The sequence below is a fragment of the Dendrobium catenatum genome, unplaced genomic scaffold (genome assembly GCF_001605985.2).
Source record: "Dendrobium catenatum unplaced genomic scaffold, ASM160598v2 fragScaff_scaffold_582, whole genome shotgun sequence".
Classification (NCBI taxonomy): Eukaryota; Viridiplantae; Streptophyta; class Magnoliopsida; order Asparagales; family Orchidaceae; genus Dendrobium; species Dendrobium catenatum.
Window position 1 is genome coordinate 3,782 of NW_021319044.1, and position 23,561 is coordinate 27,342.

Below are 23,561 nucleotides of genomic sequence, written 5' to 3' on the forward strand. Positions count from 1 at the left end.
CTGTATGGAGGGTTTGGAACTGCGTCGTAAAGGATACGGCTAGTTCTTAATCTTTGCCAAGTATTCTGTGGAGAGAAGCATATAAACGATACGAATAGTTCTCAAAAGACCAATATCTCTGTAAAATATGTAAAATAAGGATGTTAAAGAAAATTGTATATGATATTAACTGATTGCTGATTTACAGCCTCTTCTCACACTTGGCTCTCATATTCATTTTGAAGGCATTCTTTGTTATCAATAGATTCTCACAGATTGAATTTCTAACCAAAGAAAATGTGCTCGATATATCACCTATAAAGAATTTAGGCTGATTGATCTCAGAGGCATTGGATTGAATAGCTTAAATCCCATGTAATGGATGACTTAGATTGAACCATGGAAGTGCTTCCTAATGGAATAGGTTAGAATATTATAGGTTAAATAGAACACATGGCATTTAAGTTTTATTAGACCGGTTCACTGGACCGGTCCATACGGGACCGACTTACAGGAAATAGGCGGAAGTTCTCCGCCTCCTGTACACAGGATCCAACAGCCCAACACTTTATGGAGTTGTTTAGGAAGATTTTTGAAGGGCACTGGGAGGGAAATTTCAAAGTAGGGGCTATTTAGGGATTTCCTTTTGAATTGTATGCATTAAATAGTTTGTTTTTCTAGGTTAGGGCTTCTTTAATTTGGCTAAAATTTGAGATCTCTTAAGTTTAGGTTTTTAGGCTATAGTGGCATCTAGAGATTTGGCAGAGATATATCCTCCTCTCGAATAGAGGATCAATTGTATCTTGTTATTTTTCTTCTGTTATTTTGATTATCGCAATAAAACTCTCCTCTTCAATAAATTAAAACTCTCCTCTTCTATAAATTGTAGTGCAATAGCTGATGTTTAATTGCTAGCAGCATAAGATATTGGCTATTACCTCTGAGAAAGAAAGCAAGTATTTTGAAAGCTGAATACTTTGAGCACTACTTTTCACTCTTTCAATGGTTGGAAATAAGATCCTTATTGAAGGGCTCTTTACTTCATAATCAGTGTTCCAGCATCCCCACTGAAAACACAGGAGTATTTAAGAAAAAGACCAATTGCAGAAAAATAAGCATAACAGATCCTTTCAACAAGTTAGAACAGCAATCATACACTCAGAAAAGTTTTTAGTTACCTCTGGGTCAGATTCTTCAGACTCGGATAATTGAAATGACTTTTTCCCAGCAGCGGATGAAAATGCTGCTAAAAATTTTGGGTCCATTGAGGTTCCAATTGAGGAAGAAGCTTTGTACGTGCAAAATAGCCGCAAGAGAAACCACTTAAAGCTAAGGCATTCAATTTAGAATCTAAATAATTCATATTTAATGATAAGTAATCATACCATACGCAAAATCTGTCTCTAAATATTCTGGCCATTTGTACTGAGACATAACCTAATATCAAGTTTTAAACACAACAAAATCAACATCCAAGTCCAGAACGATGCCAATAGATGTTAATACCATTGAAAGATGCCTGCGATATTATAGTAAAGGATCAATCATAATTAATCAATGCACTTTATATGCTCGTGGGGATCAGTGAAAGGTAGAATGCATATATGAGTTATATAGTTACCCATGTAAGGAATTTGGTTCAAACTAATATTTATTTTAATTAGGAGGGTCAAGTTTCTCAAAGAAGCAAGATCCTAAGATTAATTACATCCAGACATGTTAGAGAACACTCTTGATTATGAAGCTTCAACAACAACAACAACAACATTAAGCCTTTATCCCACTACATGGGGTTGGCTATAAGAATCTTTCTTCTCCATTGCGTCATGTTAAGAGTCAGATTCTCATTTAAATCTAATAAATAAAGGTCATTTCTAACATTTTCTAACCAAGTCTTTTTAGGTCTACATTTACCTTTCTTAACATAGGACAAATCTAATACATCTACTCTCCTAATAGGGTCATCGAAAGGCCGCCGCTTAATATGACCAAACCATCTAAGGCAACTCTCTCTAATCTTATCTGCCACTAGAGCTAGTCCACTTCACAGATATGCTTGTTTCTTATCTTGTCTTTAAGAGTAAATCCACTCATCCACCTGAGCATCCTCATCTCGACAACACTTAACTTAATGTTATGCTTCTTTTTTAATAACCAACATTCTGTGCCATAAAGCATTGCAGGTCTCACCATCATCATATAAAATTTTCCCTTAAGTTTGAGTGGTACTTTTCTATCACACAACAAACCCAAAACATTCCTTCACTTCAACCATCCAACTTGAATTCTACTAATAAATCCCCATCTATTTCACCATCATTCTAAACAATAGACCCAAGATATCTAAAATGAGTACACTTATTAACGAAAAAAATGTCTTAATACCCACTTGCATAATTTTAAACGTCGGTGACATCCACCAGACATTTGAGGTGCAGAATTACTTCAGGCAAGAAAAACTTACAAATGTATGTATCCAAATATTTATAAAAAAGTCTAGAGAACAGTAGCCTTGTTGACAAGATACTCTACAATGGAGGTAAAAGCACAACTTAAAACAAGAAAAATCACTAACATCACAGGCATAAGATGCTAAAATTTCTTAGAAAAAATTGTGAGACAAAAATGAGGTTCTGGCAGGGGATGTTTTTCCCCTTTTAAAAGAAACTTTCAACTGTCCGTTACCATTAGCGTCATCTTGAAAACTGTGGTTTTCATATTTGCTTGAATGTGAATATCACTTGTTTAAACACTTCAAGATTTACGAAAGGGAAGAGCTATGGTTAGTTATCTAGGCAAAATTATGGAAGAAATATAATGGTTAATCACAATCAAACCTGATAAAATGTAAGCTTAAAACCAAAATTTTAAGAAGCAACTAAGAAATCAGGAATGTTCAACGATGGAGAAATATAAGATTTAATTAATTCCCTGACAGGGTACTAATATGAAGGGTGTTGTGGATACCTCTTTCAGGCGCCACAGACCAAGGCACCGTTGGATGGATGCAATAAATAAGCATAAAGCAGGTAAGTGTTCAGCTTGAATTAATCTTGACATTTCAGAAAACTTTGGCCCCTGCATTGCATAATTTTCCCGTCATTTTCGCATGATTTGAATCTCAAATGTGAGGAACTTGAAATGGAAATCTGTAGAACCATTTTCAGAAGAAAAACTAAGAGAATTAAAACATATATTAAAATAAAAAAGAAACATGCCTGTGCTATGGATAGTAAGCATTTTACTTTTGTATTATTTCCATCTAACGCAGCAGCTAGGGCTTCCTTAGGACATACAAATGCTGCAATTTCTAAGAACCCATGATCAACAAGAGGGGCTGCCCACTTTGCGACATCTCTTGGAAGAAAACCAAGTTGGACAGAGTCTAATACAAGAGAGTAGTGAAAGGATTAGAAAGTACAAGTAAATATAAATATTAAAACAAAAAAATTATTTAACGAATGCTAGAAGGAGAATTGCAAAAAATACGTCATCTTAACCTGCATAAAAATTTTCAAATACAGTTGAAAAGTGAGAATTATTCAACCGTTTCTCTTAGTATCTTCACTTTTTTAAGCATAATTTATGCAAAAGCCATGCCAAACTGAAGGAACTATATTTGTAAACTGCCGCTCAGTTCAGGATGGAAGGTTAGCAATTGCTACCCAAATATCAAGGGATGTTATTATAGCTCTATTTATTAGAATGCCTTGGTAGGATAACTGAAGTGTAAAAGATTATATATATAGACGATGATCCTTGCAATTAAGTAGGTAAAGTAATTTTCTTTACCAAAGCTGGTCAAGTTAGACGAGCAATATCATGGTTATTGTGAAAAAAATCAATCTACATCGCTTCCACCTATAGCAATGTTCCATCAAGCTCAGCAGTCTTTGTTAGGCCGGTCCAGGCTGAATCGGCATAGCCGGCTCTTGTTTACAAGAGGCAGACAAATGCCGTCTCCTTTGCTGTTGTTGCCGCCCAAACAACTGGGCCCCACTAGGAGCCAATTAGAGAAAGAAGGGGGGGGGTAGGCATGGGAGGGAAATTTGAATTAGGGAATTAATGTATTAAATAGTATGAGTTGTTTAGGGTTAGGATTATGGATGTTTTGTTACTGATTTTGGGAGTTCTTGCCTTGGAGTCTTGGGCCCTAGATTTCATCTAGGGATTGGGAGAGAAGATCCTCCTCTCCAATAGTGGATCAATTGTATATTGCTTCGTTTCTTCGTTCTAGTTGATTTTCTTCAACCAAAGGTGCTGTTTTGCTGAAATTTTCCATCCAAATTGTGTTCGTTTGCTATTTTCTTCTCTCTTGTTAGGGTTTACTTGAATTCCCTCAAGTATTCCCAAGCAGTCTTCCACCCTCATATCACCTCAGTGATCTCTGGAATTAAGACAGGCAAATGTCTGTAAACTATTGTAATTATTTTATAATTATTATCCAACATGCTTATCAACCGTCTGTAAGTTATATGAATTTAATGAATACTTGAGTATGAATTAGAACAAACTTATATTTTGAAGGTCAAATCAAAAGACCACTAAAAAGCTCAAGTAGCTAGGGAAGCTCAACCATCGCTCATACCTAGTGATTAATTTGTTGGAATTTTGAAGCACAATGCATAAATAGTTCTTTGATAAATGCACCATTTTAGCAAATACAAAACTATTTTGACAAAGAAAATTGAAGAAGCATTAAATATAGGTACAATTTGAGTAGTTACTAGAGGTGGAATTAAGATTTCATTATTATGTAATAATCCATGAGAGATTGCATTTGTTCTCTAAGTTTTTAAATTTGATTCTTAATTGGTTTTTTAATTTCTTGAGTCTTTAAATCATTTTAAAGGATCTTAAAGTCTAAGGCATCTACTATCCTGATCAAATTTTTAACTTGGTCCTGAGAAATCGATCTAGGTGCCACGTCGATGAATTTAAAAATATGAAAAGAGATGAGAGTGAAAGGGTATTAGATAATATAAATGTATAATAAAATTGAATTTTCAAGCTAAGAAAACTTCTAGGTAAGGAGGGGGGTGCAAGACCTCTTAAACCCCGAGCTCACAAACAGTTTTGACTTTTTGGCAAAAATTTTACTTAGCCATAAAAATACCAAGTTTAGTACAATTACATCACACTTATATCCTTAAACTTTAAATGTAAGAAAAATGATTAAGACTACCAAGCCTCTGGTTCCTAAGAAAGCAAATTATTACAAGTTAATCCAAATAAACTTTGATAGTTACTCATAAGCATTAACAAAGAAAACAAAATAATAATAATAATAAAATTTAAATTTGCATCAATTGTGAGGTTATTTTGAAGTGGGGAGCACTCTCTCACTAAAGTGTTCTCTCAAGAGACATTTTTTTTAAGATAAGTTGACACAAGGCAGAAAAGGTTAAACTATTTGGTTGGGCACACTTGTTGAAATTTATTGTTCTTTCCATACACTTACAAGTAATAATTTTCATTTTTTATGCTAATAATATAAATTTAGACTGTGATAAAAAAAAAATTACCTCAAAAGTTCTAAAATAACTCATAAGTTTGAAGGCAAGTTTACCACAAGAAAGCTTCCTTTATGTGGAAAAAAATTAAGACCAAAATTTATCCTTCCAGACTTTGCTTTGATACAATATATGATGAATATGGGATGCCTTTTTAGTGGGATTAGTTATTGAAAATTTTTATGAATATTTAGTTTATTTAATAAAAAAGTTATTTGGCTTTTTTTGGTGGAGTGAAGAGGGATTTGGAGGGGTATGGTCAAAAGAATGCCAAGACTAGTTCTGTTGGGGCTAGTTTAAGCTCATTTGCAAGTTTAATTTAGGGAATGAGTTTTGAGTATGATAAATGGCTGGAAATAATGGTGAATGATAAAGATTAGGATGTAAACTTATGATCTTAAGTATATTATAAATTTTTTGTGAGGTTAAAGATCTTATAGTTCTATAGAGAATAATAGTGGGTGCATGAGAGCCTAAACTAAACCAAGGGTCTTGAAAAGGGTTTGAATGACCTTTTAAGACTCGAGTTGCGGATGATTGGTCTTAAAAAATGGATAAGGTGTGAGAAAAGAAGCCAAAAAGATTTAGAAAATAAATTAAGAAGAGTAACAATAATAACTACCTAATCCCATCAAGGTTGGTCAAAGTAGGGTACCAAGCACTAGCCCAAAGAGAATAAATTCCCCCAAAATTTTCTTTTTATTCAAAACTTAAAATTTCTTACTACATACCATAATTACTTATAGAGTTACAATGGTTATCAAAATTCAAAAATAAAAGAAATTTTTTGATGAAAAGTGAATAGATGGTAACTAATGGAAGAAAGTGATTAATTTATCTTATCATCATTAAACTACAAACACATACATGTTCCCAGAGAAAAGTCAAACCTTTTAGATGCTAGATTTAAAATTTAAGTATTAAAACTCTAAATTATTTTTTCATTAGTGGATTTTTGTAATTGGCCTTGATTGGGCTCGATCTTTAGTACTTTCTTAGGATATTATTTGGGCTCTTGTAATTAAACTTTTAAGTTCTTTTTTTTTATCCAATAGATGTGTTATATCAATAATAAGATGTTTTAGTGAGTCTCACTTATGAACTAGCCTAACTAATCCTTGTATATTTCTCAAAATAATCATATTAACATATGGCTCTTTACTTTCGGATGATGTTTATGAAACCTAGGCTTACTTCTTACCACATTAGGGTTAGGCCATGGGTGCACTAGCTCTACGAAACATCATAACACTTTCAATCATTAAATTTGTATTCACTTCAAAAAATTTCATAAATATTATGATTGGTGATTGACCTAATATCATGTAGCCGACCCCACGTAGTGGGACAAAGGCTTGATGTTGTTGTTGTGGTGTTTAACCTAATATCAATCCTTAACTTCTCAGATTTGAGCTTAGGACAAACAATGATAGTTTTACTATATTACCTCCTCTTATTGATCATATAGTTTAAACATCTAAAATCAAAGAGCAATCCTCAAACTTCTCTAATGTACACAAAAAGGTGCATCAGGAGAGACTAATAACATTGGTACAGTACTGTTCTCTTCAAAAAATCACATATTATCTGAAATATTTTAAGTAGACTCATAGGTACTTAAAAGGCTCCTCTTTCTTCTTTGTGAAAGAACAGATCGCAACATTTTAAATCTATGATCTTATTAATTATTCAAATACCACTTGCCTATAGTTTATTACTATACAGTAAGTATTGCATTATTCAACATTATGCATATAATATGCAATCAAAAAAACTTTATCGGTAATGGTATGCATTTTCATAGTGTTTTTTTTATCTAATATACACCTCAATTTAGGCCTCTATGGGGTAAGATAGCATTTCTGATGCACCGACACTTCGTTTTAAGAGGGTATGCAGTGTCGGACACGGACACGCATCCGACACAGCGAGGACACGTGTCGGACACCTCACTAGTGTGTCCCATTTAAAAAAAATAAATAAATAAACCAGACACGCGTGTCCGGATATTATATAATTAAATAAATAAAAAAAACCTAATCCCACTATTTCATATTAGCCGGTTCACGCCTGAGTCTTCATCTTCTCCTTAACTCCACATCCCTATTCGTATTCGTGGTCTTCCCGAGCGATTGAGGCGAGCAGCGGTCGGCTGGCGATCGCACCCTTGGTCTTCCCTTACGACCGTAAGCAACAAGTCATACTCCTTAGTTTCTGGGTGAAGCCAAGGGAAGTCGACGCCAAACCGCAAAAACTTTTTCAAACTTGTAAGTTGATTTTGTCATTTTTTTTTCCATTTTCCATTTCTCTTCATTTATCAATGTTTTTGTAGATTTGTGATCAGAAGAGCATTTTTTTTAGGTATTTTATTTGTTTTGGATTAAAATTATTCTTACAATAAAAATTTATTTATTTAATGCGCTTTAACTGTGCTTTTGTTGCGCCTTAAGTGCACTTTAACTGTGTTTTTGTTGCGCTTTAACTGCGCTTTAAGTGCACTTTAACTGCGTTTTAAGTGCGCTTTTGTTGCGCTTTCACTACGCTTTTACTCTTACAATAAAAATTTGTAAGGTCGAACCCCGCCAGGGGGAAGCGCCCCCTTGGACCCTCGACATAGTTGCAAATTTTTTAATTGTTTTTTAATCAGATAGTCATAACGCATGATGCAATAGTTCTTTAATTGTTTTTTTTTTACTTTGTTTGGCAATTTTTAATTGTTTTACAATAAGTCTTTATTTCTTCTACTTCACCAGTGATTTTAAAAGCAAAATGAGCTCTAATGCTGGTGGGAGTGGTTCAAAAGAGCCATCTGTAGAAACTGATAAGCCATTATAGATTCATGTTACAAAGTTAGGAAAAACTTTTGAAGGAGGAGGGAATGTGTCATTCTGGAATGTGTCATTTAAATGCAATTATTGTAGTGGAACCTACAAAGGATCTTATTCTAGGGTGAAAGCACATATTCTTAAGATTTCTGGCCATGGAATTAAAATGTGTCCTAAGATTCCTACATCACAGTTGATTGAATTGAATAGACAAGTTGATGAAGTTGAATCTAGGATTAAAATGGCACTTCCTAAAGAGATATATTTGCCATCTATCCATGGTTCATCCCACACTTCTTCCTCATCTTTTAGAGTTGATCATTCGTTATCATATAGAAGTGAAGGATATGATTCAAAGAAAAGAAAAGGAGTTACCAGTAGTGCTTTAGAGAAGGCTTTTAACATGCAGCTGCGAGAAGAATTGGATGGTGAAATAGCAAGAATGTTTTTTTCAGCTGGACTTCCTTTCAATCTTGCAAGAAATCCTCATTACAAAAATGCATTCACTTTTGCATGTAATAACAACCTTGCAGGTTATGTTCCACCTGGCTACAATGCATTAAGATCAAAATTATTAGAAAGAGAAAGAGCACATATTAAAACATTGCTTGAACCAACAAAATGTGTGTGGAAAGAAAAATGAGTCACTTTGATATGTGATGGTTGGACTGATCCTCAAAGAAGACCACTCATTAATTTTATGGCCATTACAGAAAATTGCCCAATGTTTATTAAAGCTATGAATTGTGAAGGAAAATACAAGGATAAATATTTCATTGCCAATTTGATTAAAGAGGTGATAGTCATTATTGGGCCTTCAAATGTTGTGCAGGTTATAACAGATAATGCACTGGTGTGTAGAGCTGCAGGATTGTTGGTGGAGCAAACTTATCCTCATATATTCTGGACTCCATGTGTTGTGCACACTTTAAATCTTGCTCTAAAAAGTATTTGTGCAACAAAGAATACAGAGGCAAATGAAATCATCTATGCTGAATGTCATTGGATAACAGTAGTTGCAAGTGATGCTATTTTGATTAGAAATTTCATTATGAACCACCAATGAGACTTTTAATGTTTAATGATTTCTCACATTTGAGAATGTTAGCTGTTACTGAAACTCGTTTTGCCTCTGTAATAATTATGTTGAGAAGATTCAAACAAATAAAAAATGCCCTTCAATCTATGGTGATTAGTGAGAAGTGGTCTTGCTATCGAGAAGATGATGTTGGGAAAGCAAGATATGTGAAAGATAAGGTCTTAGATGATTTGTGGTGGGATGATATAGATTACATTTTGGCTTTCACTGATCTGATTTATGACATGTTAAGAGAGGCTGACACAGATAAATCATGCCTACATTTGATTTATGAGATGTGGAACTCTATGTTGACAAAAGTAAAAGAAATTATATATAGATATAAAAGAAAATCACATAATGAAGGCTTAAGTTTTTGGAGCATTGTTTTATACCATTCTTGAGGATAGGTGGACCAAAAGCAACACACCTCTGCATTGTTTGGCCCAATAAAATTTCTTGGTCAAGTATCATCCTCTTCCTATTGTGAGAAAAATTGGAGCACATACTCATTTATTCAATTAATGAAGAGAAATAAAATAACTTCACAACGGGCTGATGCTTTAGTTTATGTGCATACAAATCTTCGTCTTCTATCAAGGAAAACCCCACTTTATATGGCAGGTGATAACAAGATGTGGGATGTTGCTGGAGATGAGTTCGAGTGCCTTGATGATATGGGGTTATTGGAGATTGCAAATCTTTCTCTAGATGAACCAGAGTTGGAAGCAATGATATTCAATGATGATGATACTGAAGGTCAAAGACCAACCTCTGAATCTAATTCTATCATTCCCTCTATTGAGTAGTTGGACCTTCATGTTGTACTAAATAATTTTTTGCTTATATTTTTATGGTAGTACTAGACATTTTTGTACTAAACATCATTATGTTATAAGCTAAACAAGTTATCATGACTTTGATTTAATATTGCTTGTAATTTTTAATATAATGTTACCTTAATTTCTATATAGTATATTAAAAAATTATTATGCCGTGTCCACGCCGCACCCGTGTTCTATATTTTTAAAAAATGTCGTGTCCCGTGTCCGTGTCATGTCGTGTCCGTGTCGTCGTGTTCGTGTCGGTGCATCATAGGATAGCATCTATATTAAGCATCAATAACAAATATTCATGATGAGCAAGGGAAAGAAGCTATTTATATGATTGGTATATGTTGACCTACTGTACTAAAAAAAAGGAGAAGAAAATAAATTTCAAATCCTCACCTGCTCGCACGTCGTAGTCGTCCCGCGCACGTCGTCGCACGTCGCAGACGTCTTTGCGACACTCCTCGAATGACCTCGCGTTGTTTCATCACACGACCCACCTCGAGTCGTTAAAAGCCAACGAAAAGGAGGCCGAACGATTCTCCCTCCCTCTGTGCTATCCGACTTCGCCAATTCGACGACATTTCCTTCCTGTTGGAGCGGAGGTTCCGACATTTTGATCGGAAGAAGCCATTGGAGCTCGCCGGCTATGGAGTAGTCTTCCTCCCTTCAGCCGCTTCTTCCGATCCTTCGTGGCTGCACGACTTCGCTCCTCCGACGACTTTTCCTTCCTGTCTGAACGGAAGCTACGACAATTTGATCGAAAGAAACAGGGGAGATCGCCTGCCGTGAAGGGAAACTTCTTCCCTCCCGCTGCTTCATCAGGCGTCGTCCGACCCCGCTCCCTCAAGGTCGCTCGACTTCGCTCACTCGACGGTCTTCCCCTGTCGAATCGGAAGTAGCGACGGAATTCGCTCGCCGTGAAGATAACTTTCTCCCTTGCGTCGCTTCTTCGCCTCCTCCCTAGTCGATCGACTTTGCTCCTTCTGCGGCTTTCCCTTGCCGTCGGCTCGGAAGCTACAACATTTTGATCGGACGCAAGAACCAGGAGCTCGCTGGAAGTGAAGGTAACTTTCTCCCTGCTCACGCGCTTCTCCAGCCAAAATCCCAAAATCTGCCGAACTGAAGGATTTAGTAAATACGGGATTAAGCCATAAATCCTTAATCCTGGATTTATTTTAATTCATTATTATTTTTATTATAATTTTTATTAATTATATTTAATTCAAACCTTTTAGATGCTAGATTTAAAATTTAAGTATTAAAACTCTAAATTATTTTTTCATTAGTGGATTTTTGTAATTGGCCTTGATTGGGCTCGATCTTTAGTACTTTCTTAGGATATTATTTGGGCTCTTGTAATTAAACTTTTAAGTTCATTTTTTTTATCCAATAGATGTGTTATATCAATAACAAGATATTTTAGTGAGTCTCACTTATGAACTAGCCTAACTAATCCTTGTATATTTCTCAAAATAATAATATTAACATATGGCTCTTTACTTTCGGATGATGTTTATGAAACCTAGGCTTACTTCTTACCACATTAGGGTTAGGCCATGGGTGCACTAGCTCTATGAAACATCATAGCACTTTCAATCATTAAATTTGTATTCACTTCAAAATTTTTCATAAATATTATGATTGGTGATTGACCTAATATCATGTAGCCGACCCCACGTAGTGGGACAAAGGCTTGATGTTGTTGTTGTGGTGTTTAACCTAATATCAATCCTTAACTTCTCAGATTTGAGCTAAGGACGAACAATGATAGTTTTACTAAATTACCTCCTCTTATTGATCATATAGTTTAAACATATAAAATCAAAGAGCAATCCTCAAACTTCTCTGATGTACACAAAAAGGTGCATCAGGAGAGACTAATAACATTGTAACAGTACTGTTCTCTTCCAAAATCACATATTATCTGAAATATTTTAAATAGACTCATAGGTACTTAAAAGGCTCCTCTTTCTTCTCTGTGAAAGAACAGATCGCAACATTTTAAATCTATGATCTTATTAATTATTCAAATAACACTTGTCTATAGTTTCTTACTATAAAGTAAGTATTGCATTACTCAACATTATGCATATAATATGCAATTAAAAAAACTTATCGGTAATGGTATGCATTTTCATAGTGTTTTTTATCTAATATATCTAATATACACCTCAATTTAGGCCTCTATGGGGTAAGATAGCATCTATATTAAGCATCAGTAACAAATACTCATGATGAGCAAGGGAAAGAAGCTATTTATATGATTGGTATATATAGGCCGTCTAGTTTGTACCTTGAATAACAGAATTAAGCTTTAATTCAGCTTAAACAATTAAGTGGGTAGATTAGGTATGCTATAATCATTCAATGATCAGTCATACGTCTAGTTTGTACCTTGAATAACAGAATTAAGCTTTAATTCAGCTTAAACAATTAAGTGGGTAGATTAGGTATGCTATAATCATTCAATGATCAGTCATAGTTATTATAGTTTATCCTATAAAAAGTTAAATCTATGTTCAGTCTTTATAGAGAAACAAGGTTTCCATGAAAGTGTCATTCTTACTGATTCAATGCTCGAGCACTACAAGTTGAACCTGGGAAGTATTATTTCTATCAAGAACCTTAGCATAAGGCTTAGTGCTTCTGAAAAACATGTCAAAACGCAAGCAACACATACCTAAGTGGCCTCCAGTAGTTGGTGTAGACCATATTAATGATAATTAATAAATAATATTTTCATCAACTGTTAGAAAAAGAATGTATCTATTTACTTCACTAATTCGAGAGAAAAACATCATTGCAACATGTAGTTTTTTTAGTAGAATGACTTTTTCTATACCTCCATTAGACATTTCATCCAAGTTGGAAACCAAAATACTAATAGCATTAGCATCTGCAGGAATATTGTGGTTTCTCTTCAGGACAACCTCCATGAGTCGGGATGAACTATCTTTAAACTTCCCAAGAAATAAAGCCAGCTTCTTTAGTTGTTCACCTCTTGAATCAATTGCATTATGAAACCTATGGCGTAAACCTACTACGGATGCTTGAACAGAACCAAGATATTTTGTCGAAGTAATAACCTTTGAAAGCACGATGTGCTCCTCAGTCTGTATTAGAGGTAAAACGTGCTCAAGCTGTATTAGAAGTATAAATTCATAAATACTTAAGGCAAAACATATCTTATAATACCCAATGCGTCAAAACAAAACACAAAGAACAAAGTAATCACTAGTAACAAGTAGTTGTAAAATGGAATAACAAAACAACAACAAAAGAACAACAACATCAAGTTTTTATCCCACTGTGTGGTCAGCTACATGAATCATTTTTTTCCATTGTGTCTTGTTAAAATTAAATTCTCATTTAAATCTAATAAAAAAGATCATCTCTAATATTTTCTAGCCAAGTCTTTTTAGGTCTACATCTACCTTTCTTAACATAAGTCAAATCTAATACATATACTTTTCTAACCGGATCATCGGAAGGCCACTGTTTTATGTGACCAAACCATCTAAGACAACTCTCTCTAATCTTATCTTCCACTGGAGCTACTCCAACCTTTTTCACGTATATTCTCATTTCGTATCATGTCTCTAAGAGTAAAGTCACTCATCCACCTCAGCATTCTCATCTCAACAAATACTTAATATTATATTTTTCTTTTAATGGACAACATTTTGCACCTTAAAGTATTACAGGTCTAACAACCCTCGTATAGAATTTTCCCTTAAGTTTGAGGGGGACTTTCCTATCACAAAAGATGCATTCCTCCACTTCAAACATCCAACTTGAATTATACTAATAATATCCCCACTATTTCACCATCAATCTGAACAATAGACCCAAGATATAGAAAACGTGTACTCTTAATATCGAGTTGATTACCCAAAATCACAATCCCTCCACTAGATCTATTATTACTAAAATTACACTCCATATATTCAGTTTTAGAACTACTCAAAGGAAAGCCTTTAGACTCTAAGGTTGACCTCCATAATTCAAATTTACCTTCAACTTCCTCTCTAGTCTTATCAAGAAGAAGAATCATCAACAAAAAGCATACACCATGGTACAACCTCTTGCAAATGTCTAGTGAGTACATCCATTACTAAAGCAAAAAAGATATGGGCTTAAGGCTAATCCTTGATGTAATCCAATTGAAATAGAAAAAAACTTGGTCAAACTACCTTGTGTTTGAACACAAGTAACAACTCCTACATTCATATCGTTAATGACTTGAATATAAGCAATATTAACACCTTTATTTTCTAGAACTCTTCATAACACTTATCTTGGAATTTTATCAAATGTTATCTTTAAATCAATAAATATCATATGTAGACCCTCATTCTCTCTATACTTCTCTATCAAACCTCTCAATAAATGTATAGCTTCTATGGTAGACCTACCTGGCATGAATACAAATTGATTTGGAAAAACATTAGTATCACGCCGCAACTTATGCTCCATAACTCTCTCCCATAGTTTTGAAGTATGACACATTAACTTAATTCCCTTATAATTCACACAATCTTGTGCATCACCTTTATTCTTAAAAAATAGGAATCAACACACTCATTCTCCACTCAGCTTGCATCTTTTTAGTCTTTAAAATAATATTAAGAAGTTTAGTAAGCCAAGAAATTCCTTCATCTCCTAAGCATTTCCACACCTCTAGTGGCATATCATAAGATCCAACAGCTTTACCACACTTCATTTTCTTTAAAGCCTCTCTAACTTCAGTTTTACTAATACGCTGATAAAAACAAAAAATTTTATTTTCATTTAGGGTGCTGAGGTCACGAAAGTTAATCTCATTCTCATAATCTTCATTGAAAAGTTCATAAAAAATATCTCATCCACTTTGTTGAATATCCTCTTCTAATAAAATCATTTTTTGATCTTCATCCTTAATACACTTCACTTGAACACCAACTTATTATTCAGTCAAAATATGATCTCAATAATGAACTTCTTGTTTTACATTTTTCCTTCTAACATGTCCCCTCCACAACTGCATTATTATTTTTTCCTTCTCCCATCCACAACTATATTACCCTCTCCTCGCTCCAAAAGCTTATGTTGGCAACATGTATTGGATCTTGTGTGAGATAGTTCATCATCATGGAAATAGGGAGGAACATGGAGATTTGCCATAAATCTCAAAAAATAATCAAACTCAAGCACGTTTAACTTGGTTGAATATATCTTATGTTGATTGATCATTTTTTTTTTGTTCATCAAATCTATTTTGGTTGACCATTTTTTTTTAATTCAAGAAAATATATGTTGGTCAACAAGAAGAAAGGACGTAAATGGATCCCGGGATTAAGATCGCATACAACCAAGACCTCACAAAGGATTCTCCGTAGATGCTATAATCCAGTGGATGAGAACATCACAATCCTTGCGGTAGAAAGCAAGCTTGTACAAGATTCAGTGAAAATTCAACGATATGAGCTCCTAAAATTCACAAAGGCAGTGGAGGGGATGCGTAAAAGTAGGAAGAAGATGATTAGGAAAATACTTAAATTTTAGCTACAGAGGTTATTTTGAATTTTCTTAGCTTACAAAGAAAATAGCTTCAGCCATATAAGAAAAAAATATCCTTTTCATCAAGAAACCATACAATATGGAATACTCAACAACTTTCAGTTAGGTTAATTAAAACCTATAAATAAAATCAAAACATCCATTAAATTGATATCTTCATGGGCATGATTTCCATAAGTGTTTAAAAACATAGATATCCGTCATAGTGGTAAGTTCTAAGAGCTCAAAAAGTTAATACATGCCATTTTATATCAAAGAGATAAGTATGATGTGCATCATTATCACAGAACAATTTAACTGTAACACTACTCGAATATATGAATTTATATCTTACATTTTGGAACAAATTAATTCCGGAAGAAATTGTGTATAGTGCATGCATTCCAGGGATGGAAGCAACCAGATAAGCAGCAGCCCCTCCAAAGTCAAATCTGGCCAATTCTTTGATCCAGTGTGCTTGGCTAGGAACATCACTAATAAGAGATGCTATAAAACCAGCTAGCTGGGCTGCAAAATCAGATTTCAAATCTTTAATGGTAGCAAAAAGGGATGAATAATCAGGGGCATCTCTACGAGGAAAATCTTGCCACCAAACTGTATTTGTGATTTGATTCCACTGCCAAATTAAAGCAAGTTAATCGTAAAATTTCAGCAAAAGGAGATGATGCAAAACTTTTATTTCTGTATCAAAATTTTATATTTCCATGGAATATCATCCAAAAATTCAAGAAAAAAATATTTCTTTGCTGAAAAAGCCATAATCATGTAGAAACCACAATTATTAACCAGACAATAAAGTTCATCACTGTAAGATATGAAGCTGTCTCAATAGCTAATTACATCATCTCTATATGCGATAAAGAAAACGACATGTAAAATTACACTTGAGACTTATTGGATTACCTATGAAACAATCCTGGAGAATAAGAATAAAAATAAAACCCTCAATGGTTATGTTAGAAGTGCCCTTCCACATCGGCAATTGATTTTCTTATTCATGATTTAATTTAAGGTATTTCGAGTCACGTTGGAAAAGGTAAAAATCATTGTTAGGATTGAGAAACTTTTTCTTTTGATCGCGCCTTAAGCAAGTGGTGCATGCAAAGAAAACGTTGCACCTACCAATTGGTCAAAGAACAAAGATCAAAATATGGCAGCCTTGTTGTTGCAGATAGGTTTTGTAAGATTGCAACTTTGATTCCATTTGATATGATAGTTGGTGCATCACTCTTGTTAAACTATTCTTGGAGGTTAAAGCCTCATTTATGGTTACTTATATTTTTCTGTTTCTGTAGTTAAAAATTACTATTTAATCACAATTCCTATTATGATTTCCTAAAAGCAATTTTTTAAAGATAAAATGTTGAAAATGCAGTGAAATCCAAATAGGTGATACTTAGTGTTGGTTGATTTTAGATAAGCAACAAAAAGTTGTCTCAATCAAAGACTAAGACTCGTCGGACTTTCAAAGACTACAACAACAATATCATTAAGCCTTTATCTCACTACATAAGGTCAACTACATGAATTATTTTTCTCCATTATAGCCTGTTAAGAGTCAAATTCTCATTTACATCTAGTTAAAAAAATATCATTTCTAATACTTTCTAGTTTCTAACCATGTCTTTTTAAGTCTACTTGTACCTTCTTAACATAGGCCAAGCCTAATACATCTACTCTCCTAACCGGCTCATCGAAAGAACAAAATTTTATATGATCAAACCATCTAAGGCACCTCTAATTTTATCTGCCATAGCTTCAAAGACTATTGTATTTAATAGATTTGTCAAACCTCTCAGAGGACCAAGGATGTCAAATTTAAGTTGTTCATAATTTATCATCCTTAGACCAAATCAATCAAAAAATTTTGGGAGAACTTGCTACTTCATCCAAAAGGAGATTAGAAACCATGTTAGAATTTAGAATCCTCGATGAATGAAATTGCACATATCCACTAATAATAAGTCCATGCCAAGTTAGCACCCGCATCAATATAACCATTTGCACAATTTATTCGTGATCTACATGCTAACATGGATTGTCTTATTGTTGAAAAGCTGCAATATATAAATACGCAATGAATTTATATTGGGTGTGTTGGAAACATAAGGAAGAAGATATGTAAATCATTTATCAACAAGTTCACTCAACGGGAAGGGAAGCTTTTAAGAAGCTGGCTACAAGGACATGTCTTTATCGAGTTTTTCAAAAAATTTGAGACTATGCATATTACATTTCTCCATGTAGCTATTTTGATTTCATACCATATAACACCAACAAATTCCATGGGCTTTCATTCATCTCCTAGCTTCATGTCATGGTATCAATGAAACCTACATCATCGCACTAAAGCCTTATTGGCAATTGTAGGAGCTAAATCCCAAGGAAATCCTAACTAAGCAGAGTGTTTCTACCATAAATGAAAGACTTCATAAGGACTTGCTGAAATGGAGGGGTAGACCTTTATTTGACAACTAGTGAGTATTAGTAGAGAAGCTTCAAAAACTCAATATCTGCTGGTCAAGGAGTACTAGTGGAGACATTCAACAAGTCATTTTCACGAGACAGGGGCAAGTTTATGAGGAGACATTCATCAATGAGCTAAAAAAAATTTATAGTGAGCCATAAACACCTTAGTAACAAACCATTAGAACTTCTCAGCCATTGAACTTGCCCGGAATCTCCATAGCAAAGTTAAACAAAGTAATACACACAACAAAATTAAGCAATTGAAATGATGGAGTTTCCTTAATATGTTGTTAAAGGATCCTTGAAGAATGTTTACACTTCAAAATTTTTCCAAAGATTTACCCATGAAGCTCTAGTATTTCATCCATTTTTTATATGAAAATAAGAGTGAAATCATCATCAACAACTTAATATTAAAGATTAAGGCTTACTTATAAAGTAGCAAAGGTGTTAATAAGCATAAAAAAGAACCTTTCTAGAATGGCTAATTTTGGTGAAAAAACAATTATGTAATGGCTAGAAGGAACTAACAATTTCCCGTTAAAATGGTTTAACAATTAACCACCTTAGTAGCAAACCATTAGAACTTTGCGGGGATAAAACTTGCCCAAAATCTTCATTAGTTTGCAACGTGGCGCTAAGCTTTACAAGGAGCTTGTAAACTTACAATGGCCCGTTAACTAGCTGAGAAGCCTAATTTCTTGTAAATAATTTATAATAAATTTCTTTACATAATTTATGTAAGCATAAATTATAAAAGAAGCACTTAGAAAAGCGCACTGATCCAATAAGCTAATATTTCTACAAATTAGTTCAAACCTCGAAAAAACATGCCTAACTAAGTGCAATTTTAAATTCACTTATAACCTCTCCTTCCTTCAGTTCTCCTTCAGCTTTCATTCAAACTTCACTCCAAATCTTAATAGGATAAAAGCAACGAACAGCATAGCAATGATAGAAGGAATCATAACCAGGAAAAATAGGTTACATAAATGAATATCACCAAGCAACAAGTAAAATGCTCAAGCCTAGAGATCAGTGTATCATCCATATTGGTTGTCTTTCAAATGAAATGAAGGAATTCAAAATTAGATACAACAGAGCCTCACCTGTTTCGAAACCAAGTTAGCTGAAGTAACAACGACACGAACACTCTCTTCTCTCTGCAAAACAAGCAGTTTGGGATGATGGCATGCCACACCTTTTTTACTACGATCATTACCAAATGCTATTTCATCTGGAAATGGAGGATACCTAAATATATACAACAAGCAATGACTCAAAATCTGCGAGCGTTAGAACTAATCATAGATATTACAGTAATGATTGATTAAAAATCTTAAGAAAAGGTCAGTCCTAGTAAGATCTAAAGAGACTTTACTACAAATCTGGATGCGTACACAAGCAATAAATTTGGATAGTCTGAATATGGAGCCGAAGTCCTATCATCGCAGCAAGAACTCCAGCATTTTTCAGCAGAATGAAAAGCAATTGTTACTGGTAGATGGTTGGGAATTTGACAGTAAGATAGAAACCTGTAAAACTCCTCTTTGGTCAACTAACGGTAAAATATGCAATGTAGGAAGTATATATTCAAATAAATATCGCAAGGCGCACACCAAGAAACATCGCAAGTAAAAGTTGCAATAAAAACTTGGACAAGGCTTTCAACGGGATCAAGAAGCTCCATCAATGTAACCTCAGTATGCTGATATGAAGTATCATGAGCCATAAATTCTAGTCTATTCAGAGAGAAAGACTGACCATTGGAGAAACTACTACAAAGATTGTTTCCTCTCTCAAGCGACGAAGGACTAGTTTCTGCATTGCCAACATGATCTACTGCTAAAATCTTTTCATTTTGAACATAATTAGCTGTTTTATCGTTCTGTCTGGTATGGCCCTCTGAACCCAGAACCGGAAATGATGCGGCTGAGGCATGATCTCTAACTCCATGTATTGAGCTTATCGTTCCAGAATTCGACTCTAGAGAACAACGCAGATAGCATATAGGATCTTCACTTCTTAAAACTCTTTGGCAGAGGTTTTGAAGGCGATCCGCTCTGGTCACGAATTTTCCACTTACATCTAAGGTTTCTGCAAAATCTGAGAGAATAATTCTCTCCACCACAAACCCGTATTTCCTCGTACAATGAGAGACCGAACTTAATCTGCCACAGCCAAAGACAACCTCGTCTCCCTCTGACAACTCTGCAACGGCGCCTCCAAGAAGCTTTCGCCTGTTTACGAATACGCCATTCAGAGAAACCCTAAACCCTAAAACCTGGCGCTCGGACCGGAGTCTCCGCCTAATCTCTTCGAGATCAAAATCGCGGGAAAGTAAGAACCCGTCTACCAATCTGAGCCTTCGGTCGGCTCCGTCGAAAAAGATCTGACAGTGACGCCGGCTGATACAGCAGTGGTCAAATACGATTTGGCAATGCCGTCTCGTCCGTCCGATGGTGTAAAGGCGGTCCGACCTAAGGCAGATCAATTGTTGTTGTTCACAAATACTGCCGCTAAGGAGGCGGAGGTAGAAAAATCCCAACTTTGAAAAAGGAATCGTCTTCCTCGAGGATGAGGAAGGCAATAAACCTGCTTGCTCCTCTCCACGCGAGCAGAAGCAGATTGGCTTTTCCATGGCAAAGTCGGAGAAATAAAAATGGTGAAAACAATCAAACAAATTAAATTAATGATAGAAATCGAAAGAGCAACGGTAATCATCGGAAAGAATAAACTCTAGAATCGAAATACAGTGAGTAAAGATGAATCTTCTTTAAGGAAAAAGTGGAAAGTGGATTGATCGAAGGAGGGAGTGAGCGGGAAGAAGGGGCCTGCAGGCAAGCAGATTGGCGGCGTTTTAGTGGACTGATTTGTGTTACAGTTTTACTATATATATATATATATATATATATATATAGAGGTTTTAGGATGATTTTTTTATTTGAAATAAAGTAATTGCAAAATAAAGTGAACACCGGTGATTAGGGTGGCCGGAGACTGTGATCGACGGTGGTGGCTAGCCGGCGGGTGGCCAGCAATGGTGGCCGAAAGCGATGGCCGACGGTGACCCGCATGTGGTAATAGCTAGAGGCAGTGGCCGACGATGATGTACAGCGATGGCTGGCTAGCAAGGGGTAGCAATGTCTTGAATTTGTGGTGTATTTGAAAATTGTTCAAATCTGAAAATTTTCAAATACATCAAAAAAGAACTAAAATGGAATACAGTGTATTTAATTAATTTTATATTGAACTTATTTTTCAACCAACCAAACATCCAAATTATTTAAATCAAACCTCCCCTATAAAAATTGAGAATATCATGTTCTTATTAAATAGGGGATTTACATACATACCAATTTATATTTCTGTCATTTAAAATTTTGATATTTCATGTCTATCACTCATAAGCATCTTTAATATCAAATATGACACTCTTATGTTTCATTCCTACTACTCATATCATTTTATAAATTTTAATATTGCATTCTTTGCACCTATATTTGATCTATGGGTAATAGGCATAAAATATTAAATTTTGAAAATTGAACATGTAAATAGCATAATATAAAGTAGTATGTATGTAAATCTCCCTTAAAGTGTGAAACTTAGTATTTAATTTTTTTAATAAAAACATTAATAATATCTACAATAATATTTTTTCAAAGCTACTTTTTAATTTTATACATATATATATATATATATATAATACAGAAAATTCATTTTATTAGCACAAATTTTAAGATAAGATTTAAATTAAAAACTTTCATAATAAAATTTAGAAACATTCTAACTCTAATTTCGCCAAACTTACATTCAAATTTAATGGCTCGACAACGAATCCATTGACACCACAAATGATTCTATTCGATTCAGAAAGATTTCAAATCAAGCACATGAAACATAATTAAAAACATTAGGACAATAGTTAGAGGACCAAACAGTCTCCAAGTCTTTTATGTTTATAATCAAATCAAGCGGTTTGATGAGATGAACAAAAAAGTCTTAAGATCATTCAATTTTGAGGTCACCAAACAACTCATATGCCAAATAAATAACCAATGATTAAGATGATTAATATCGAACATTTGATTGAGTGTTTTTTTTTCTATTTCGATCAAGTTTACTAAAAAATTCTTCTACAAAAAAGAAGAAGTTATAAATAGGATTTTATTTTGTACATAGGAGGAGTTTGACAATTAAGCGAATTAAATAACTCTATTGTCTTACCTCACATTCACAGTAGACGGCCACAACCACCATCACCTAACTAATAACATTTGCCTTTGTCATTTTACTTTTGTTGTCTGACTGTAAACACTCAACTTTTATTGCATTATCATTGCTCAACTAATAATATATAATCGTCTCCACCCTCTATAACTTTTTTATAACCTCTATAATGGGAGTCAGATGGTTGTTTTCACTTATGCAATCTTGTCTTCTAGAATTGTAGGGAAGAACAAATTCTTATATTTTTAATTATATATGGATTATTGCAACTAGGTCATGCCTTAATGACTTTTCTCATTTTTTGAGTTTTACACATAATTTTTTTTTGTTACACTTACAAATTCTATTTATGTCTATTAGATATTTGTATAAAACTAAGATATTAAACACTGCCAAAATAAATTTTCTAGTACCCTTCAATCAAGAACAACACAATTTAGGTAATGGAGGCTACTCAAATCTCATTTTTAAAAAATCATATGCATACGAGAAAAGAACACATTGAGTTTAAATTTGTCAACTCTTAAATGATATTTGATAACAAAGATCAACATAACATAATGATGGAATTATCTCACAACAAAATCAGTAATATTTTGGAGATGATCCATTTGTTTTGTTTGGCTGTAAATTGCTAACCGTTCCCAAGAGAGTTTGAAGAGGGTCATCCCTAGATGACCTGCTACTACTATGTATGTGTTGTCAGCAACCAAAAGATCAGAAGTAGGTTGAACAGTGGTTTCTCACTTTGGACGGAAAGCATGTGAGTGAGTCAGGGATTAGCAATGATTGCAGGGGGTGGGCCTCCATTCATACTGAATTTTCATATTCATAACTTTACCAATAATGGATATAAGAGTTTCTTTAAGGTGGATGGTACTATTATTGACTTGAATACAAACCCGACGTAAATGAGATGGGTTTTTGCCCCAATGAGAGCATCTACAGCTAGTGGTATGCATATTTTACTTGAGATTTTTGAAATGCCATAACATTATATAGGTAAGTCATGTATTTTTACCCAAATAGGCGCATGTGTGAATTCTTCCCTCTTAGGACAAAAATGAGGCTG

At 34.3% G+C, this 23,561-nt stretch overlaps 1 protein-coding gene across 3 annotated transcripts; it reads right to left on the reverse strand.

Annotated features, from left to right (window-relative positions):
* Nucleotides 1-1,364: 1,364 nt before the first annotated feature.
* Nucleotides 1,365-21,120, reverse strand: LOC110097942. Of its 3 annotated transcripts, none has more exons than XR_003700714.1 (8): nucleotides 19,876-21,120; nucleotides 19,657-19,791; nucleotides 19,366-19,510; nucleotides 16,122-16,403; nucleotides 13,071-13,341; nucleotides 3,225-3,364; nucleotides 2,947-3,128; nucleotides 1,365-1,416 (listed from the first exon to the last, which is right to left on the reverse strand). XR_003700714.1 is itself a non-coding variant. In XM_020824612.2 (8 exons), exons 1-8 carry the CDS (start codon nucleotides 20,895-20,897, stop codon nucleotides 1,445-1,447), a joined length of 2,187 nt encoding a protein of 728 aa, XP_020680271.1. In that variant the 5' UTR covers nucleotides 20,898-21,120; the 3' UTR covers nucleotides 1,365-1,444. The 3 variants fall into 3 exon arrangements, 1 of the variants encoding a protein (XP_020680271.1); XR_003700715.1 differs by having other exon boundaries at nucleotides 1,365-1,498; XM_020824612.2 differs by having other exon boundaries at nucleotides 1,365-1,498; nucleotides 2,947-3,057; nucleotides 3,198-3,364.
* Between the last annotated feature and the right edge of the window lie 2,441 nt (nucleotides 21,121-23,561).

Excerpts from the sequence above, each read along its gene's own strand:
- LOC110097942 (XM_020824612.2), bottom strand. The coding sequence starts at position 20,897 with ATGGAAAAGCCAATCTGCTTCTGCTCGCGTGGAGAGGAGCAAGCAGGT. Across the intron at positions 16,404-19,365 it reads CTAACTTGGTTTCGAAACAG|TGGAATCAAATCACAAATAC; the intron begins GTGAGGCTCTGT and ends TTAATTTGGCAG. Across the intron at positions 3,365-13,070 it reads GGATGAAATGTCTAATGGAG|ACTCTGTCCAACTTGGTTTT; the intron begins GTATAGAAAAAG and ends CTCTTGTATTAG.